General features: G+C 32.4%; 1 protein-coding gene across 1 annotated transcript in view; it reads left to right on the top strand.

Annotated features, from left to right (window-relative positions):
* Positions 1-17,247, top strand: part of aacs (acetoacetyl-CoA synthetase) — a 68,925-nt gene that overhangs the window by 4,923 nt on the left and 46,755 nt on the right. Inside the window, exons 3-5 of the mRNA XM_056457479.1 lie at positions 792-912; positions 4,676-4,789; positions 15,490-15,587. Coding sequence (XP_056313454.1) covers positions 792-912; positions 4,676-4,789; positions 15,490-15,587 — 333 coding nt within the window. The remainder of the gene's footprint in view (positions 1-791; positions 913-4,675; positions 4,790-15,489; positions 15,588-17,247) is intronic.

Below are 17,247 nucleotides of genomic sequence, written 5' to 3'. Positions count from 1 at the left end.
CTGGAGTGAATCGGCTGTCCATTAAATCTTATTGCTGTCGTGATGGCAAGCAGCTGCTTTGTTTTTATTTTTTCCATTTAAAAAGCACATCAAAGCTGAAATACAACCTGAAAGTCGCGTCCAAAATAAAATGTTGTTTTTACATAATGTGTGTGTGCTTGCAGTGTATAAATAGTGTATATGTATAAATACAAATAAATATAAATGAAAAACTTCTGTAAAATACAAAACCAAAGTATTTACATAAATAATTTGTATTACTTATAAATATTGAATTCATAAATATAAGTAAACATTTTCTTAAACGTATGCATGCATGTATGTGTGTATTTATATATGCAAAATAAATATGCATAGTACATCAAATTAAATATGTAAAAATAAAATAGTAATAAATATATAATATATAAGCTTTTATTTTGGATGCAATTAATATTTTGACATATTCTAAATTTATAAATAAATTCATAAATAAAAGTGATTAAATGGCTGAAAATCAAACCAAAAAATACAAATAAAACACAAATAAATAAGAAATAATATCGTATTGAAGCTAAATATAAATAAAAGTATATAATGAAAAAAAATCACCAACAAAATGGCAAAAATAAAAATATAAATCTAAAAATAAAGCTAATTCAAACTATCAACATTACATAAACATTATATCAGCAATCTATTAGCATCACTGAAATGAATGTGCATTTGTTTGTGGTATGCAAAAGGTGGACATGCTGAAATGTGCTTGATCATACAGGGTGACGTGTGACTCTGCTCACTCTCTGTTTCAGGTGGTTGATGTGTCGAAAAGGATATCAGATGTACCCGAGTGGTTTAAAGGCAGCAGACTGAATTATGCAGAGAACCTGCTCAAACACAAAGACCAGGACAAAGTGGCACTCTATGCTGCAAGTATGAAAACCAGTCGCAAATATTCTCTCAGCTTATTGTATTCCCTAAACTATATAACACTGTTTCTTCTCATATCTCATCAATATGTCATGTCCATGTATTTACTTATACTGCTGGTCAAAAGTTTGGGGACTTTTCAAGTATCAGAGTGTAATACAGATGTATTTTCTTCTAGAATAAAATAAGAATAAAATAATATGAAATTAATTAAACAACTTGAATTTTTACTAATATAATATAATATAATATAATATTCAGTCTAACAATAAACAATGAAGTATAAATAAAATAATTTTTTTCAGATATACAAGAATCATTAATGAAAAAATGAAACACTCAATTTAAGGTAAAAGAAATGCTCTTTATTCTTTGCCACTATCCATCAAACCAAGTCTTACCCATTTTACAGCAAGTCAAATGTTTTAAAGTAAAAAAATAAGAATTATATTATATATATATATATATATATATATATATATATATATATATATATATATATATATATATATATATATATATATATATATATATATATATATATATATATATATATATGCGCACGCACTCACTCACACACACACACACACACACACACACAGGGCTTGACATTAACCTTTTTGATCACCAGCCACTGTGGCTAGTAGTTTTCTAACATTACTAGCCACTCGCCATTTTCACTAGCCACAATTTTATTGTTGGGAAAATATATTTTATACACATAAATATGACTTTGACATGCTAAAATTACTTGATTTAGCTTTGCTGTATTTATATTTATCTACATTTTTATTTAAATGTATTTTTTTATATTTATTTTTTTTATTTATGTATGATATTATAATACATATATACATATACAATTATTATATAAATATTTACATTTATAATGTATAATGTTTATTAATACATAAATTAATACTATTTATATATTAATATTATTATCTATGTACCTATATATCAATATTTACATGTATAAATAATGTATAATAATAATTTATTATATTAAAACATTCAATTAATATATTTTAATGTATTATTAAATTATTCCTATTCTGACATAGAAATTTGCAATGTCACTGCCAGAGTTTGGCAATATCTGCTGATGCGAGTGTCCTGGCAATTGTTCAGGTGATATAAAAACAGATGACCGTGATTCACTCCACACTCCCAGAATATTAATCTTATTTTTCACTTCTTTTCTTTTATCTTGATCTGTAACTACTTGTGACGTCGACCACAAACCCAGCTGACATTGCACTTTTTTAGAGGTGCTTAACATTTCAGTACACATTTTATTAACCATATCTCCATGATCAGATGCCACACAGATGCCTCCTAAATTCGATTCCAAGCAGGACTCTGCTTATCTCCTTGAGACATTGTCAATCTGACCTTATACTTTAAAATAGCAGTCCTGTGCGCACATGTGTTTTATCTGGATGGATGGAAATCTGTCATTGCAGTCTTCTGGCTAATGTAGCGCTAAATGAATTATGCTATCTGTAATCTGATTTGTTGCTTCAGTGTTTGTGTAGGGGCGGGTTGCACGTAGTTGCGCTGTTATATTGTGATGGATGTCCTGATGCGGCTCCAGAAAAAGAGCAGATGCAATTACCAAAGTGGGATCTATCAGAAATGTACCTGCGTCACTGGCGTGTGTCTTCGTGAAACAGGGGGGCTCATTTACCTGAAAAGGAGATTACATGGGACTCTGGAGCACAAATTAAATTTAACACTTCATTTACTGATTATGTAGGGTAATGAAAAACATTACCTTGGGTGACTGCGATTTGTTTCAGCCGCACCACAGTTAAACAGATGGCAAGCTATATCTGGTCGCTTATTAACATTAATTTAATTCACTTTGCATAATAATATTAATAATAATCATTAGATTATAATAGATTATAATAATCAAAAAGATTTCTAATTAAGGCTGTTAATTTTTCAAAGAAGCCAAAAAAAATCTTTCTCAGTCTACCAAAATGTTTGGTACCTGTAGATGATGATGATGATGATGATGAGAAATATTATTATTATTATTATTATTATTATTATTATTATTATTATTATTATTATTATTATTATTATTATTATAAAATAATAATATTAATAATAATTACAAAAAATAAATATAAATAAAGAATTAGTAATAATTTTTTTGGTGAGCCAAACTGTTTTACCCAAACGTCATGTGTATATTATTTATATTATTATTACATGTTATAATAATAATAATAATAATAATAATAATAATTATTATTATTATTATAACATGTAATATATTATTATAATATATTATTATTATTATTATTATTATTATTATTATTATCCAAATATAGGCACTGCTTTAATTGTTTAAATATTATTATTAATTTTATTCTTTTAAATAGTTAAAAGAGTGCCTATATTTGGAATGCATTATTATTATTATTATTATTATTATTATTATTATTATTATTATTAGTAGTAGTAGTAGTAGTAGTAGTATTAATAATAATAATAATAATAGTAACAGTAATAAAAATAACACTACAATTTTTGTAATAAAAATTACTTGGTGAGTCAAAGAAACTTAAAAACAGTAAAACTATATATAATTTTTTTAACCCTTTGTTTTCATTTTTCATTGAAAAAAAATGTACACACAGTACCGCATAAATCCTTACAGGAAGGAGATGGACCATATATCAAAGTTCTCTTGGAACTACTCGATCACAGTGAATTTAGCTTACTACAAAAAGGAACTCAAAACCCAACCTCCCACCCCTCTCTTCTAACATTGATCAAATTGTTTGTGGTTATTACATGAATAGCATTTACAATCATAATATGGAACTGGCAGAGACAAAATTTAAAAATTAAAGCAAGGTATACATGGACAATGAAACCAAAAGAGACATTATAAAATATTTATGAGATAATTATAAAATATATAATGAAATAAAATAAATAAATAAACACACAGTAGTCTTGCAAGTCTAATCCTTGGATCAGTTTCCAGATATGAAAACTATTTTTCCCAGACTTTAGAATGTCACGTGCATATAATAATAATAATAATAATTATTATTATTATTATTATTGTTATATCTGCTTGTTAAGTCTTGACTTAAGTAATACTGTTTCTGGGTCCAAGCCGCTACTCATTTGAATTGAAAAAAATATTCATTTATGACCACTTTTTAGTCATATCACACATTCGAGTGAATTTTATTTGAAATCATGGTGTACACAACAGTCTCTAGACTTGCTGCATCACAGACACCAATATTTTAGCAATTTCTAAAAAATTAATCACTTTCTGGTCATCGGATATTAGGCATGTGTATATATATATATATATATATATATATATATATATATATATATATATATATATATATATATATATATATATATATATATATATATATATATATATATATATATATATATATATATTGCGATTGTGATTTTCGAAAGTATTACATCGCTTTGTAAATGTTTATTCTTACCATTCGTTGAGTCTTCCCCTACAGTTTGATAGAGCGCTTGGATCCGGAAGCTGCTTCGTGTGATGTCACACTTAACAAACGGATTATTATTCGTAATATATCCAAATATTGGCATTCCTTTTAATTATTTAAAAAAATATCATAATAATAATAATCATCATAAAAGTCATTTTACTGTTATTATTTTGACAATTATTTGTTTTAGTTTTACTCGTGTGTTTTGTTAGGATGTTTGACAAGTGTTCTCTTTTATTCTGAATGTATAGGTGAAGCGAAAGAAGAGATAGTCAAGGTAACTTTTGGAGAGCTGAGGCGTGATGTCGCTCTCTTCGCTGCCGCCATGAGGAAGATGGGCATCAAAACTGGAGACCGGGTCGTAGGTGAGCAGCACCTACCTTTCTTTTTCATTCTGTCTGTCTCTCATCATTTGATTGCTCTTCCTCAATCACCCATTTGACACACTGACAACAATGATGGCATGAGCAAAATAAGCCAAATACAAGGAAATCTAACTTGTGTTTTATATTGCATCAGGCCCAGGCGCTCTAACCTGTTTTTCCTGCCCTCTTTTTTTGCTTTCTCATTCTGCCCTCGTTTGTCTTCATGAACGTCCCAACTCAGAGAGCCAAACAGTCGCATCTGAAATCACAAACTCTCCCAGAGTTGTTCATGTCTATAAGTGCCAAATAAGAGAGGGGCAGTTATACTGCGGCTTTGGTAATCTATTAATTTCCAGAGCAGATTTAAGGGGGACAGATGATTTCAATCTGAGTTTTTCATGTCAATTGCTAAGTGTATCCCCAGTGCATCTACCAACCCAGAAACCCTGAAAATAAAATCTTTCTCTGCAAACGTTTCTCTGAAAAACACACCATTCAGATTTCACTCCCTTGGTAGCGAAGGAAGGGGATGGTGTTTTATATTGCCACTGCTTGATCTGGGAGATTAATCAAAGGTGATTTATTTATTTTTTTATATTTATTTTATTTGGTATATATTTATATATATTTATTTTGTTGGTATCGTCATTTCAAGTAAATCTTTTACTTCACAGAATCGTAGCATACAACAAGACAAGCTAAGAAAAATCACTTTAATTGGAGTATAATATATGTAGTATAAGGCACATACTGTATAAGAACATGATTTTACTCCAAACTCACCTCATAACTGTTTCAAATAAATCCTGTGAGATAATTCCATGGTGAATTAATGAAAGCAGTTAAATCTTCTTTTTACTGTGCAGTGCTTTGGGGATTTGGTAAAGTCTAAAAAGGATACAGCTGCGGATTTACACATCAATATAGCATCATTTTTTATGACTCTATAACAATAATTAATATTTTTTATGGTACTGTGTGGTTTGGAGTTAGGGTTAGAGTAGGGGTAGACGTTAAAAATACTATTTATAGGGTAATTTAATAAATAACATAAAAATACTCTGTACAACTATAGCTCTTGGCATCCCATTATCTGTATGTTTCAACACGCACGCACACACACTCACATACAGAGTTGCTCACATACAGAGTCGCTGCCAGTGTTAATTTTGATAGCAAATTTTGATTTAGTCTTAGTCTTTTGAGTAAAATTCCTTATTAAATTTTGTCATATTTTAGCCTTCTGGATCGTTTTAATCGACTAAATTTCATAAGATTTATTTGACTAAATTTACTCTAGATTTAGTTGAATAAAATATATTTGCTTTAATTTAACTGTAATTTAATTAAAATATTGTATACATTTATGTATACAAAATATTCTAACTTTTTTATATTCTAGCATTTCCATAGAAGACCAAAAAGATATGCACGCTTTATTTATATGATAATTAATATGTAAAATTATGTGTTCAGCAACAACAGTAGACTACAGAAATTGTGGGACCTTTTAACGAGCTAAACGACTAGTCTTTTTCAACCATTCTGTTGAACCGTTCTATGCAATTGAATCTTTAAAAGGCCTTAAAATAGTTTGTACACTTTGCAATGTCAGTCTAAAACAAGCTCCAAGCCCCGTTTACACTAATATGTTTTAGTTTTAAAACGCATAAGTTTTGCTACGGTTAGGCCATCCGTCCACACTACCCCGGAGTTTTCGAGCGCCGAAAACTGAGTATTATGAAAACGCTGAAGAGGCCATTTTCATTTTAAAACACTGCTGCTCTGCTCCATGTCAGAGTGGATGGGAGAAAACGGAGACATGTTTGCAGATCTGATTGGGTCTTTTCCTCAATATTCCCTGATGTTGCTTTAGATTGGTTGTTTTTATCAGCTTTTTCCTCCCCATACAGTTTACGGTCATTTTGTCTTGACATCAAACGTGAGTCTTCTTTTTCTCTCAGCTGTTGCCATTTCATTATAGTTTAATCAGACAGACAGACACCTCTGTGGATGATGACGTAATCGCATACCGCGTCTACTGTGGATCAGTTACTTTTCAAATGTGTGTGCATCACTCACCAAGATTAATTCTGGTTGCATATTTTCCAAAAAACATCCCTCAGTCACATTCTCGTCTTGTTTTTATTAGTCAATGAAATGTCGGTATATTTTTTTGTTATAGTTGTCGTCATCACTTTTTATTTAGTTTTCGACGGTAGAAACTTGTTCGTCACGAAAATTATGACACAAATTTTTCGCAACGAAATTAACACTGGTCGCTGCAGCAGTCATTTTCTTATTTATTCGCTGTTGGAGATTTACAATGTCTGTGACAGACAATTATCACAAATGTTATGTTGTTGGATGTACAAATGACCATAAGAGTCTCCATAGATGTAAACATTCGAGCCTTTGAGGATATTTTGTTTGAATTTAATTTTTGTAGGGAATGTGCCAAAGAATGTCAGTATGGAAGTGTTATGAATTTTAACTCCTGCCAGACTGCTTCACCAATCAGTTTCAGTTCAACACCGTTTCTGAAGGATGGGTCAAAACACATACTTCATATCCAAAACAAGTAGCCTAAATCACTTCATATTTTAAACATGATTCCACATTTATTTTCTGAATGTGCTTGTTAACATGCTGAATGGCTAATGTGGCTAAAGCTATTGTTGACTTATTACATTCACAGAAAACAGAGCTACATTGTTAGATTAATCAGTTTCCACTGAGTGGTAGGGTAGGGTACGGTACGGGCACATTTATCAGGCTTGCGTTTCCACTGCCAAAAGGGTGCTAATGGTACTGAAAGGATCGGCACTTCAATAATCATGCGCACACTGAAAAAAGTGTTTCATGCAGAACTGTTGCAAACAATTTATTTGTGTTGAATTTAAACAAACAAATTAAATTTAATAATGTTCAACTTAATTTGTTTGTTTAAATTCAGCCCAAATAAATAGTTTACAACCACTTAACGTAAAAAAATTAGTAAATCCAAGGAATCATCTTTGAATAATTTTTTTCAGTGCACGTTATTATTATCAGCTCAAGAAGTTTGTTATTTCAAATATAGATGCACACGCAAGCTCTCTCGAGAAAGTGAAACCGTTCATGCTTTAGTCGGCCTTGTAAACAACTACGGGGCACAGGGTATATTCTGCTCTTCTTCTTGGCTGTGTGGCTGTTCATTAAGACGACGACAAGGTTTGTTTAAGCTTGGGTCGACTATGGCTTGTTATTATATATATATATATGTATATTATATTATTATGGTGTAATGTCTCGGCTGCGTATTTAAAAATGGCACTTCTTTGTTTTAATTCTCCTGCTTGTGTATATGCTGGTGACGCTTCTCTGTAAACCAATAGCATTTAGTTGCGCGTCTTGCTCTGCCTTTTGGTACCCTTTCGAAAGGGTCCACAAAGAGTGGTACGGTACAGTTCACTTTGTGGGACCTTTTAAGAGTGTAAATGGGCATTAAAGGGTACCAAACCGTGCCATACCGTACCACTCAGTGGAAACGGTCAATATTTACTAAATACACACTATTTATTTGCTGTATAGTCTGGCTATGGCCATGTGTAGTGTTTTATAAATATAAACATTTGACTATTAGTACAATTCTCTTATATGACACTTCCTGGTAGGGCTGGGTGGTATATCAGGTTCTGGGGATATATATCGATATGAATCCCCAACGCGATGCTGGATTATCCAATATCTTTCCTATCAATATGGTTTGAGGCCACACATGCGCATTCTGCGCAAAACAGACCACTCCAAGATAGCATGTGCGCTCTACTTGCACAAATGTGTGCATGCGCAAATTAATGATTCACTCCTCGAGTCATACAAAAGATTTTTCCAAATAAACGAATCGTTCAAGAATGGCCCATCACTACATGTGACATGGAGAAACATGCAGTGCCGGTGTTGTATCAAACTCCCCGGACAAATCAGACTCCCCCTCGCGTGCACGCATGTCACACAGCGCCTGCAGCTGTCACAGCTGTTTATCAGAAACCTTTTATCGATCGTTTATTCCGCAATTGACAACAAGAATGAACGTAGAAGCCTTGTCAAATTGACAAGCAGCACCTGAATGTGTTTAAAAAATAAAAACGGCAAAATGGGATGAAAATAAAATCACCTCATATTCACTGATTATAAGTTCAGTATTTATTACACGACGATCTCTTCTTTACATTTACATTATAACACATTTAGCTCTGCGTACTGGTCTGTTATAATGACTGTTTACATTTATATGCTTAACCAGCATTTCATCACAGTACTCTGAAACTATTTCGTTACTTCTCATATAAATAGCCTATTCGTTTTCATCTCCTTATTTAATATTTAGTAAAACAAGTTTAAACAAAACAAAAGAAAAAGTGTAGGATTTTTTACATGGAGTGAAAGACTTCTCTTTAGATATCTGCACTAATATCCGTCTTTAGATGTGTGCACTGTTTAATAATTGTGCGCAATACATGTAAATGTGTAACTAAAAAAACATGTACAGTACAGCTGATTTAATTGTTTAAAAAAATCACACAACTGGTATACAGGATTACTTATAACAACACTGTAATTGTGACATAAAATACTGTGTGTTTCATATTTACATTCAATGTGGTTCTTTTCTGTCCTACAATACTTTTAGTTGTTACTATTTAAGTGTGTTTTTTTTTGCTCTGACAATCTAGCTGTTTTCTATGGTTCTGTTTACTTTATTTGCACAACAGCACAGTAGTACTGTGTATAGAATTAAGCAGGAAAAACAACCCTCTACTGTACTGTATTTATCAAAGATTTTTTTTATCATTTGAAATGTTGTGCAACTTATAGTTTTAAGCAGGAGGAAAAACCTGTACTGTATATTACTTATCAAAGATTTTTTGCAGCTGTTTATTTGTAAACGGGGAGGAAAACTTGTAAACTGTGTTTGAATTATATTTTACAAAAAAATTGTTTATTGAAGTTTTAATAAAGGCTTTAACTCTCAAGTAGCCATTTATGGGAAAATAACGGATATATTGTATACCGTAATTCCTCCTAAAAATACAGAGATATGATTTTTTTTCCCCATATCGCCCAGCCCTACTTCCTGGTGCTGGCCAAAATATTTTTTTCAGTAATTTTCTGGTTTGAAAATATGATTTTGTGGCTGTGTGAGATTTGCTTGTTTTGTTGTTTCTGGAGTTTCAGAATACAGTGGAAAGGCTTCACCCTCTTCTCAAAATTGAAAAAAAACAACCACAAAATTGGAGCCCTCACACCCAAATAGAGGCAAATCTGACAACCTGTAATAAATGATCTGCGAGTTATTTTGAGTTGAAACTTCAGAGACGCCAGAGATTAAGTCCATATCTTATGAAATCAGGCATAACATGTCGTCTTAGGTGCTTTTATAAATGGTTGGTTAGACAACTCAGATGCTCGATGGATTGTCTCCACCCTCTGCTGACAGTGTGTGTGAGTAATGGTGTCTTTATGCTGGTGATGTGAGTGTGTGTAATAGCTGACGTCATTCTGCTGCCGCTGGGTTCATTATCTGCAGTGCTGATTATCTCTGTAATGCTCGTAAATGGGAGGAGGCCATTCAGTCGCATACACCCAAAGATTTATTCTTAGTCTCTATGGAGTAATGGAGGGGAATGAGCCAAACTGGTATAGAGATTTATGTGATCACGGTCCATAAAGACAGTTAGCATGCTGTGTCTGTATGCTGCTCTTTGGGGACAGGTTAAAACATTATTCTCAGATGTTTTTTCAATCTCTGAATGCGGTATTGGTGGTATTCACAAAAGTAAAACTGGTTCATAAACTATATTTTGCAGTTTTTAATAGTATATTATATGAAAATTTGAGTGGTCTGGCAACATCAGGCTTGAATGGTTGCTAAGCCTTGCTTTATGATTGTTAGGTCTTATGGCCCATTTGCACTGAGTGGCACAGTAAGGTATGGTACGGTATGATATACCTTTATCAGGCTTGCATTTTCACTGCCAAAAGGGTACCAATGGTACCCTTCTGGTTGGAGTGGTGCATGACAAAGTTTCAGTCGACGTCATTCTCGCTCGAGGAAAGGTCTACAGTGAAGCTGTATGGGTCGTTCACATATCATAAGAGAAGCACTTCTCACCAAACAGATGCTTTACACACATAAATACTTGTGTATAAATGTTTATTACTAACCTTTCTATGAACATGATTTGATTATAACTGCAGATCAATGATAGGGCGAAATAGCCTACTGCAATGCGATTATATGAAATAAATAAATAAATGAACATATATGAACACGTACAGTCCCTTACAGTCTCTGATATGTTACCAATTACAGAAAACTACACACAGCATTCATTAAAGCGCTTATTTGGATTCCAAAACAACACAACTTATAGCTCACAGTCAGTGCAAACCTCTCATCTGTATCTTCAATCTTCACCAGCACATGTTAACCTCCTGTTAGAAAGTGATTCAGTCATTCCGAGTTCATAATAGTCCAAAAGGTGATGATAATAGTTAAACATGGCAGTTTGTTCATGTTTTAGGTCGTTGAAACAATCATTTGCTCCTTTTTGTCGGGCTTCTTCTTTGTTTTTTCGCATATCACGCTCTCATTTGTCCAATTGTGAAAGGATTGGATGTCAGAAGCACTTCAATAATCACACACAAGTTATTATCATCAGCTTTAGACAGCTTTGTAAACAACTACGGGGCACAGGGTAGATTCTGCTCTTCTTTTTGGCTTTGTGGCTGTTCATCAAGACGACAAGGTTTGTTTAAGCTTGGGTCGACGATCGCTTGTTATTATATGTATATATTATTACGGTGTAATGTCTCGGCTGTGTATTTAAAAACGGCGCTTCCTTTGTTTTCATTCTCCTGGCTTGTGCACGTGCTGGTGACGTTTCTCTGTAAACCAATAGCAATCAGCTGCACGTCTGGCTCCACCTTTTGATGCCCTTTTGTTGTGCTAGGTACCCTTCCGAAAGGGTACCCAAAAGGTGGTATTGTACGGTTCGCTTTTTGGTACCTTTTAGACCTTTTTATTGTAGCCATAAAGGTGTACTGAACCAAATCGTACCGTACCACTCAGTGGTAACGGACCGTTACAGTAATTGCTAGGGTGTTAGGAGGGTTGCTGTGTGAATACTTGCAGGCAAAAAAAAATATGTTTTTTCAGTTAAATTAGCACATTTAAGACCATTTTAGAATAATTTTACATTTTCCCATTTTATTTTATCATTTAATAAATATTGTAATAAATGTTTTGTTATTTTATAATTAATCTTTTAAAATATTATATGCTAAACATTAATTTATTATATTGTATATAAATGTATTGTTATATTTAATAGCAATAGTTAAATTGTATATTGTATACTTACAATTTATAATATTAAAATAAAAATTGTTTATAACAATCTGTTTTATTAATACAATTTATTTAAAGTATATTTTAACTGTTATTTTTAAATTGTAATTTTTTAATTATTATTAGTTTATTATTTGTTATATTATGTATATATATTTATTGTTATATATTAATTGTTATTTTTTATATTAACATTAATGAATAGCTTTTTATGTTGATTATTAATAATATTGCACATTGTACAAAAATTGTTTGTATACAAAATTACACACAGTAAACAAAAAAGTTTGCTCATTTGTGTGTTTAATTATTTATTTATTTAATAATTTTATATTTACATTTTTCTAAGGCAGAAATGCAGGAGTTTTGTACTATGGTGGTTTTGGTTTTACATGGGATCCAAAGAAAATTTTCCTTACAGAAGCAGAGCAGTAAAGTGTATTTATGTCAAGATATTTTGTCTATTCTAATAATTATTACTAGCAATATTGAAAAACTAAAGTTGTTACGTGACATCGATCTAGAAAGGGTGTGTGTGTGCATATGTATAAATTTTACTACAGTGCCCTTTTAAGAAGCAAGTCTACGTGGATGCAAACATGACCGTGTTCACAGAGGTGTGTCTGTTTTGTGCGTGTGTAGAAGTATAGAAGTTTACATAGGCTGAGTGAACTGATCCTGTTTGGGTGTGCGGTGCTGTGTGTGTTCATGTGTGTTTCTCTCTAAAGTGTCCTTGTCTGTCCCCTTGATTTACAACGTGTGTATGAGTAGGAGTGAATATATGGCCACTTTGCAGATGAGGCCAAGGCTTATTGCCGCAGTATCATTTAGCTAATGGACACTGTTTCTGTCCTGTGTCTCTTCTGTCTGTCCTTTGTCTTTTTCGTTCAATACGCTTACATTTTATTTACATTTACAACACAGAGAAGTTTTTTTCAACATATTGCTAAATAAAATTGTGTTAATAACGATTTTTTTTTAATGACTGATTTCTTTTTTCTTTGCCGTGATGACAGTACATCATATTTTACCAGATATTTTCAAGATACTAGTTTTGTAGTTTAAAGTGACCTTTAAAGGCTTAACTAGGTTAATTAGGCAAGTCATTGTAAAACGTTGGTTTGTTCTGTAGACAATCAAAAAAAAAACTTTGAAGCGGGCTGATAATATTGACCTTAAAATGGTTTCTAAAACAATTAAAAGACGTTCTGCAAAAGAAAAAGTATTATAGAAAATACTGTGAAAAATTCCTTGGGAAATATTTAAAAAAGAAAAAATAAATCACAGGAGGGCTTATAATTTTGACTTCAACTACATATTTCAGCACATGCTTAAAAATATTATTTTATGGTTGTAATTATTGCTGCTTAAACATCGCAATCGCGATGTCAGCAAATGGCTGATCACAATTTACTACATTTGGCGCAACAAACTTCATAACTGTCAAACTGTCTCTGCCTAAATACCCAATTCAGACTTTATGCTGTACTTTTCTGACAACACGCGAACAGATTTGCTTGATATCGAGTCCTGTCTGTGACACACGCAGCTTGTTGCTTGCTGACTTCTACACGTGCATGCCTGCAGGATCAAATCCTGATGGAGTAGTGATCTGATCTACAAAGATTCCCTGCGCTCGAGACCACATCTCTGCTTATTAATGATTAACTGATTAATGCGATCAGTTAAACAGCCTAAAATTTGATTTAAGTCACATTTGCTACATGACGGAAAAAAATCTGCTAGACATATCTATCACAATTGTGTTTAGGCAGAGAAAACATCATGTTTTAGCAAATGCTTTAGCAGAACAAGTTTCGTGGGTAGCACGATCACCTCACAGCAAGAAGATCGCTGGTTCGAGTCTCGGCTGGGTCAGTTGCCATTTTTGTGTGGAGTTTGCATGTTCTCCTTGTGTTCGCGTGGGTTTCCTCTGGGTGCTCAGGTTTCCCCCACAGTCCAAAGACATATGGTATAGGTGAATTGAATAAACTAAATTGTCCATAGTGTATGTGTGTGTGGGTGTTCCCAGTGTTGGGTTGTGGCTGGAAAGGCATCCGCTGCGTAAAACGTGCTGCATAAGCTGAAGAAGAAAGAAAAGAAGCGGAAGAAAGTGAAAAGAAAATGAATGAATGAATAAAATATTCTTATATATCATTTTATAATTGCAAGTATAAGAAAATAAGTTTACATTATTGCAAATATTTCATTTTGTAAAAATTTATTTTGAAACCATTTCTAATAGTAATATCGACATCAATAATCGCAACATCGGCATCAATAATTGCAATATTGTTATCAATAATTGCAATATCGACATCAGTAATTGCAATATCGACATCAATAATTGCAATATTGACATCTATAATCACAATATCGGCATCTATAATCACAATATCGGCATCTATAATCGCAATATCGGCATCAATAATCGCAATATCGACATCTATAATCGCAATATCGACATCTATAATCGCAATATCGACATCTATAATCGCAATATCGACATCTATAATCGCAATATCAACATCTATAATCGCAATATCGACATCAATCATCGCAACATCAACATCAATAAACGCAATATCGGCATCAGTAATCTCAACATCGACATCAATAAACGCAATATCGGCATCAGTAATCTCAACATCGACATCAATAAACGCAATATCGACTTCAATAAACGCAATATCTACATCAATAATCGCAATATCTACATCAATAATCGCAATATCGACATCGATAATCGCAATATTGACATCGATAATCGCAACATCGATAAACGCAACATCAAAATCAATAATCGCAATATCGACATCAATAATCGCAATATTAAAATTTTCACAAATCGTGCAGCTCTAGTTGTAATCCTTCAAGGTTGAGTATGCTTTACAAAAAACCTTCACAATTTCATGTTTAATTCAGAGTGGAATTTAAGGTAAAATGGAGCTTTCAGAATTGATCAGGAAAATTTTGGAACACAAGAAGGAAATGCTTTGTTTGTACATTGGTATTATTAAAATGGTGAAAAAAGCTCTGAGAAATATATATGTTTTTAGTTGTTGTAACTATATGTCAGCAATGCATATTAGGTGCTGTATTTGTAATTTAAATTCCTCTTTTGCATAATATTTTCTGCAGCTCTCATAGGGTAATAAAGGAACATTATTTCTGAAGAGTATTTAATTTATTGCGTGTGCTGAGTGCTCACTAAAATAACTTGCATCTCTTCAGAGTCATTCTCACACAGTTGAGGTGATCCATTGCTGTTTCTAATGGAGCTGTGTGTCTCTCTTTCCTTCAGGATATTTGCCCAATGGGATTCATGCTGTGGAGGCCATGCTCGCTGCTGCCAGTATTGGTGCCATCTGGAGTTCAACCTCTCCGGATTTTGGTGTCAACGTAAGAGATTTAACATGCACTTTGGTTGTCATTTAGCTAAAACAACTGTCATATAACTTTAGTAGCAAACACTCACTTTCTGTGAGATGTGTTAAAGGGACAGTTCAGCCCAAAATAAAAATTTTGCTATCATTTATCCACCCTTCACTTGTTCTAAACCAGTTCGTGTTATTGTTTATTTCTCTTGAACACGAAAGAAGATATTTTGAGGAATGTTCATTCATTCATTTTCTTTTGGCTTAGTCTCTGTTTCAGAGGTCGCCACAGCAGAATGACTGCCGATATTTTGAGAAATGTTGTAAAATGTAACCATTGACAATTATTGTAAAATAAAGAAAAATAAATACTATGGAAGTGAATGGTTACAGATTTCTAACATGAAGGGTGAGTAAATGATGACCAAATTTTCATTTTGGAGATAGCTATTCCTTTTAATATTATAGGCTTGATCTGGTTAGAAAGGTGTTTCAAGTTTATGGGGAACCAGATAACCTGGAAAATTAGTCAAAGATAAGAAAATCTGAAATGATAATGCTCATAGATTGCACAAAAGAATATTTTTTTGAGGAATGTTGGAAACCTGTAACCATTGACCATTCATTGTCGGAAAAACACATGCTATGGAAGTCAATGGTTACGGGTTTCAAATATTCTTCGAAATATCTTTTCATGTGTTCAACAAAACGAAAACAAAAAGCGAAAACCGGTTTGTAACAAGAGTGAGTAAATGATGACTGAATTTTCATTTTTGGGGGGACTATTCCTTTAAATATTGTAGCCTTGATCTGGTTAGAAAAGTATATCAAGTTCATAGGGAACCAGATAAACTGGAAAATTTGTCAAAGATCAGAAAATATAAAATAATAGTGATCATAGATTGCACAAAATAAGATATTTTGAGGAATGTTGGAAACCTGTAACTATTGACATTAATATTTAGAAAAACAAATACTATAGAAGTGAATGGTTACAGGTTTCCAACATTCTTCCAAATATCTTCTCATGTGTTCAGCAAAACAAAACTCAAAGATCAAACCGGTTTGTAACAAGAGTGAGTAAATGACGACCGAATTTTCATTGTTGAGTAAACTATCCCTTTAAATATTGTAGGCTTGATCTGGTTCGAAAGGTATTTCAAGTTCATGGGGAACCAGATAAACTGGAAAATTAGTCAAAGATCAGAAAATATGAAATTATAAGGCTCATAGATTCACACAAAAATTCATGGCTACTTTACAACAATTTCAGTCATTAAGATTAGGATTAAATTGGAGATTTAATTGAAAGTCTGATGAACCAAAAGGCTGAATTTATTTGATTCAAAATTCAGTAAAGTTGTTGACATTTTATAATGCCTGATCAACTGTAATATTATTAATTATTCTGATAGGTAATATATTTCAGTCCTGTGATGGCAAATGCCAGATTTTCATTCTAAAATTAAGATTTTGTGCTCCCTAATATCATTTTTATAGCATATTGCACAATATGTATTTGATTAAAAAAAAAAAATAGAGTTAGAGCGATTGAGCTCAAGTGCATCAATTCATAGATATATAAACCATTTGGAGGGATGTAATCGAAAACAATGGTCCGAACGTATTTCCTGTTTTACATTTTTTTTTATTTCTATAGCTTCCGAAAATCCAAAAAAAGCCAC

This window comes from Danio aesculapii, chromosome 5, assembly GCF_903798145.1.
Source record: "Danio aesculapii chromosome 5, fDanAes4.1, whole genome shotgun sequence".
Taxonomy (NCBI): Eukaryota; Metazoa; Chordata; class Actinopteri; order Cypriniformes; family Danionidae; genus Danio; species Danio aesculapii.
The sequence above is the reverse complement of the archived record's forward strand: the minus strand, read 5'-3'. Positions and strand labels throughout refer to the sequence as shown.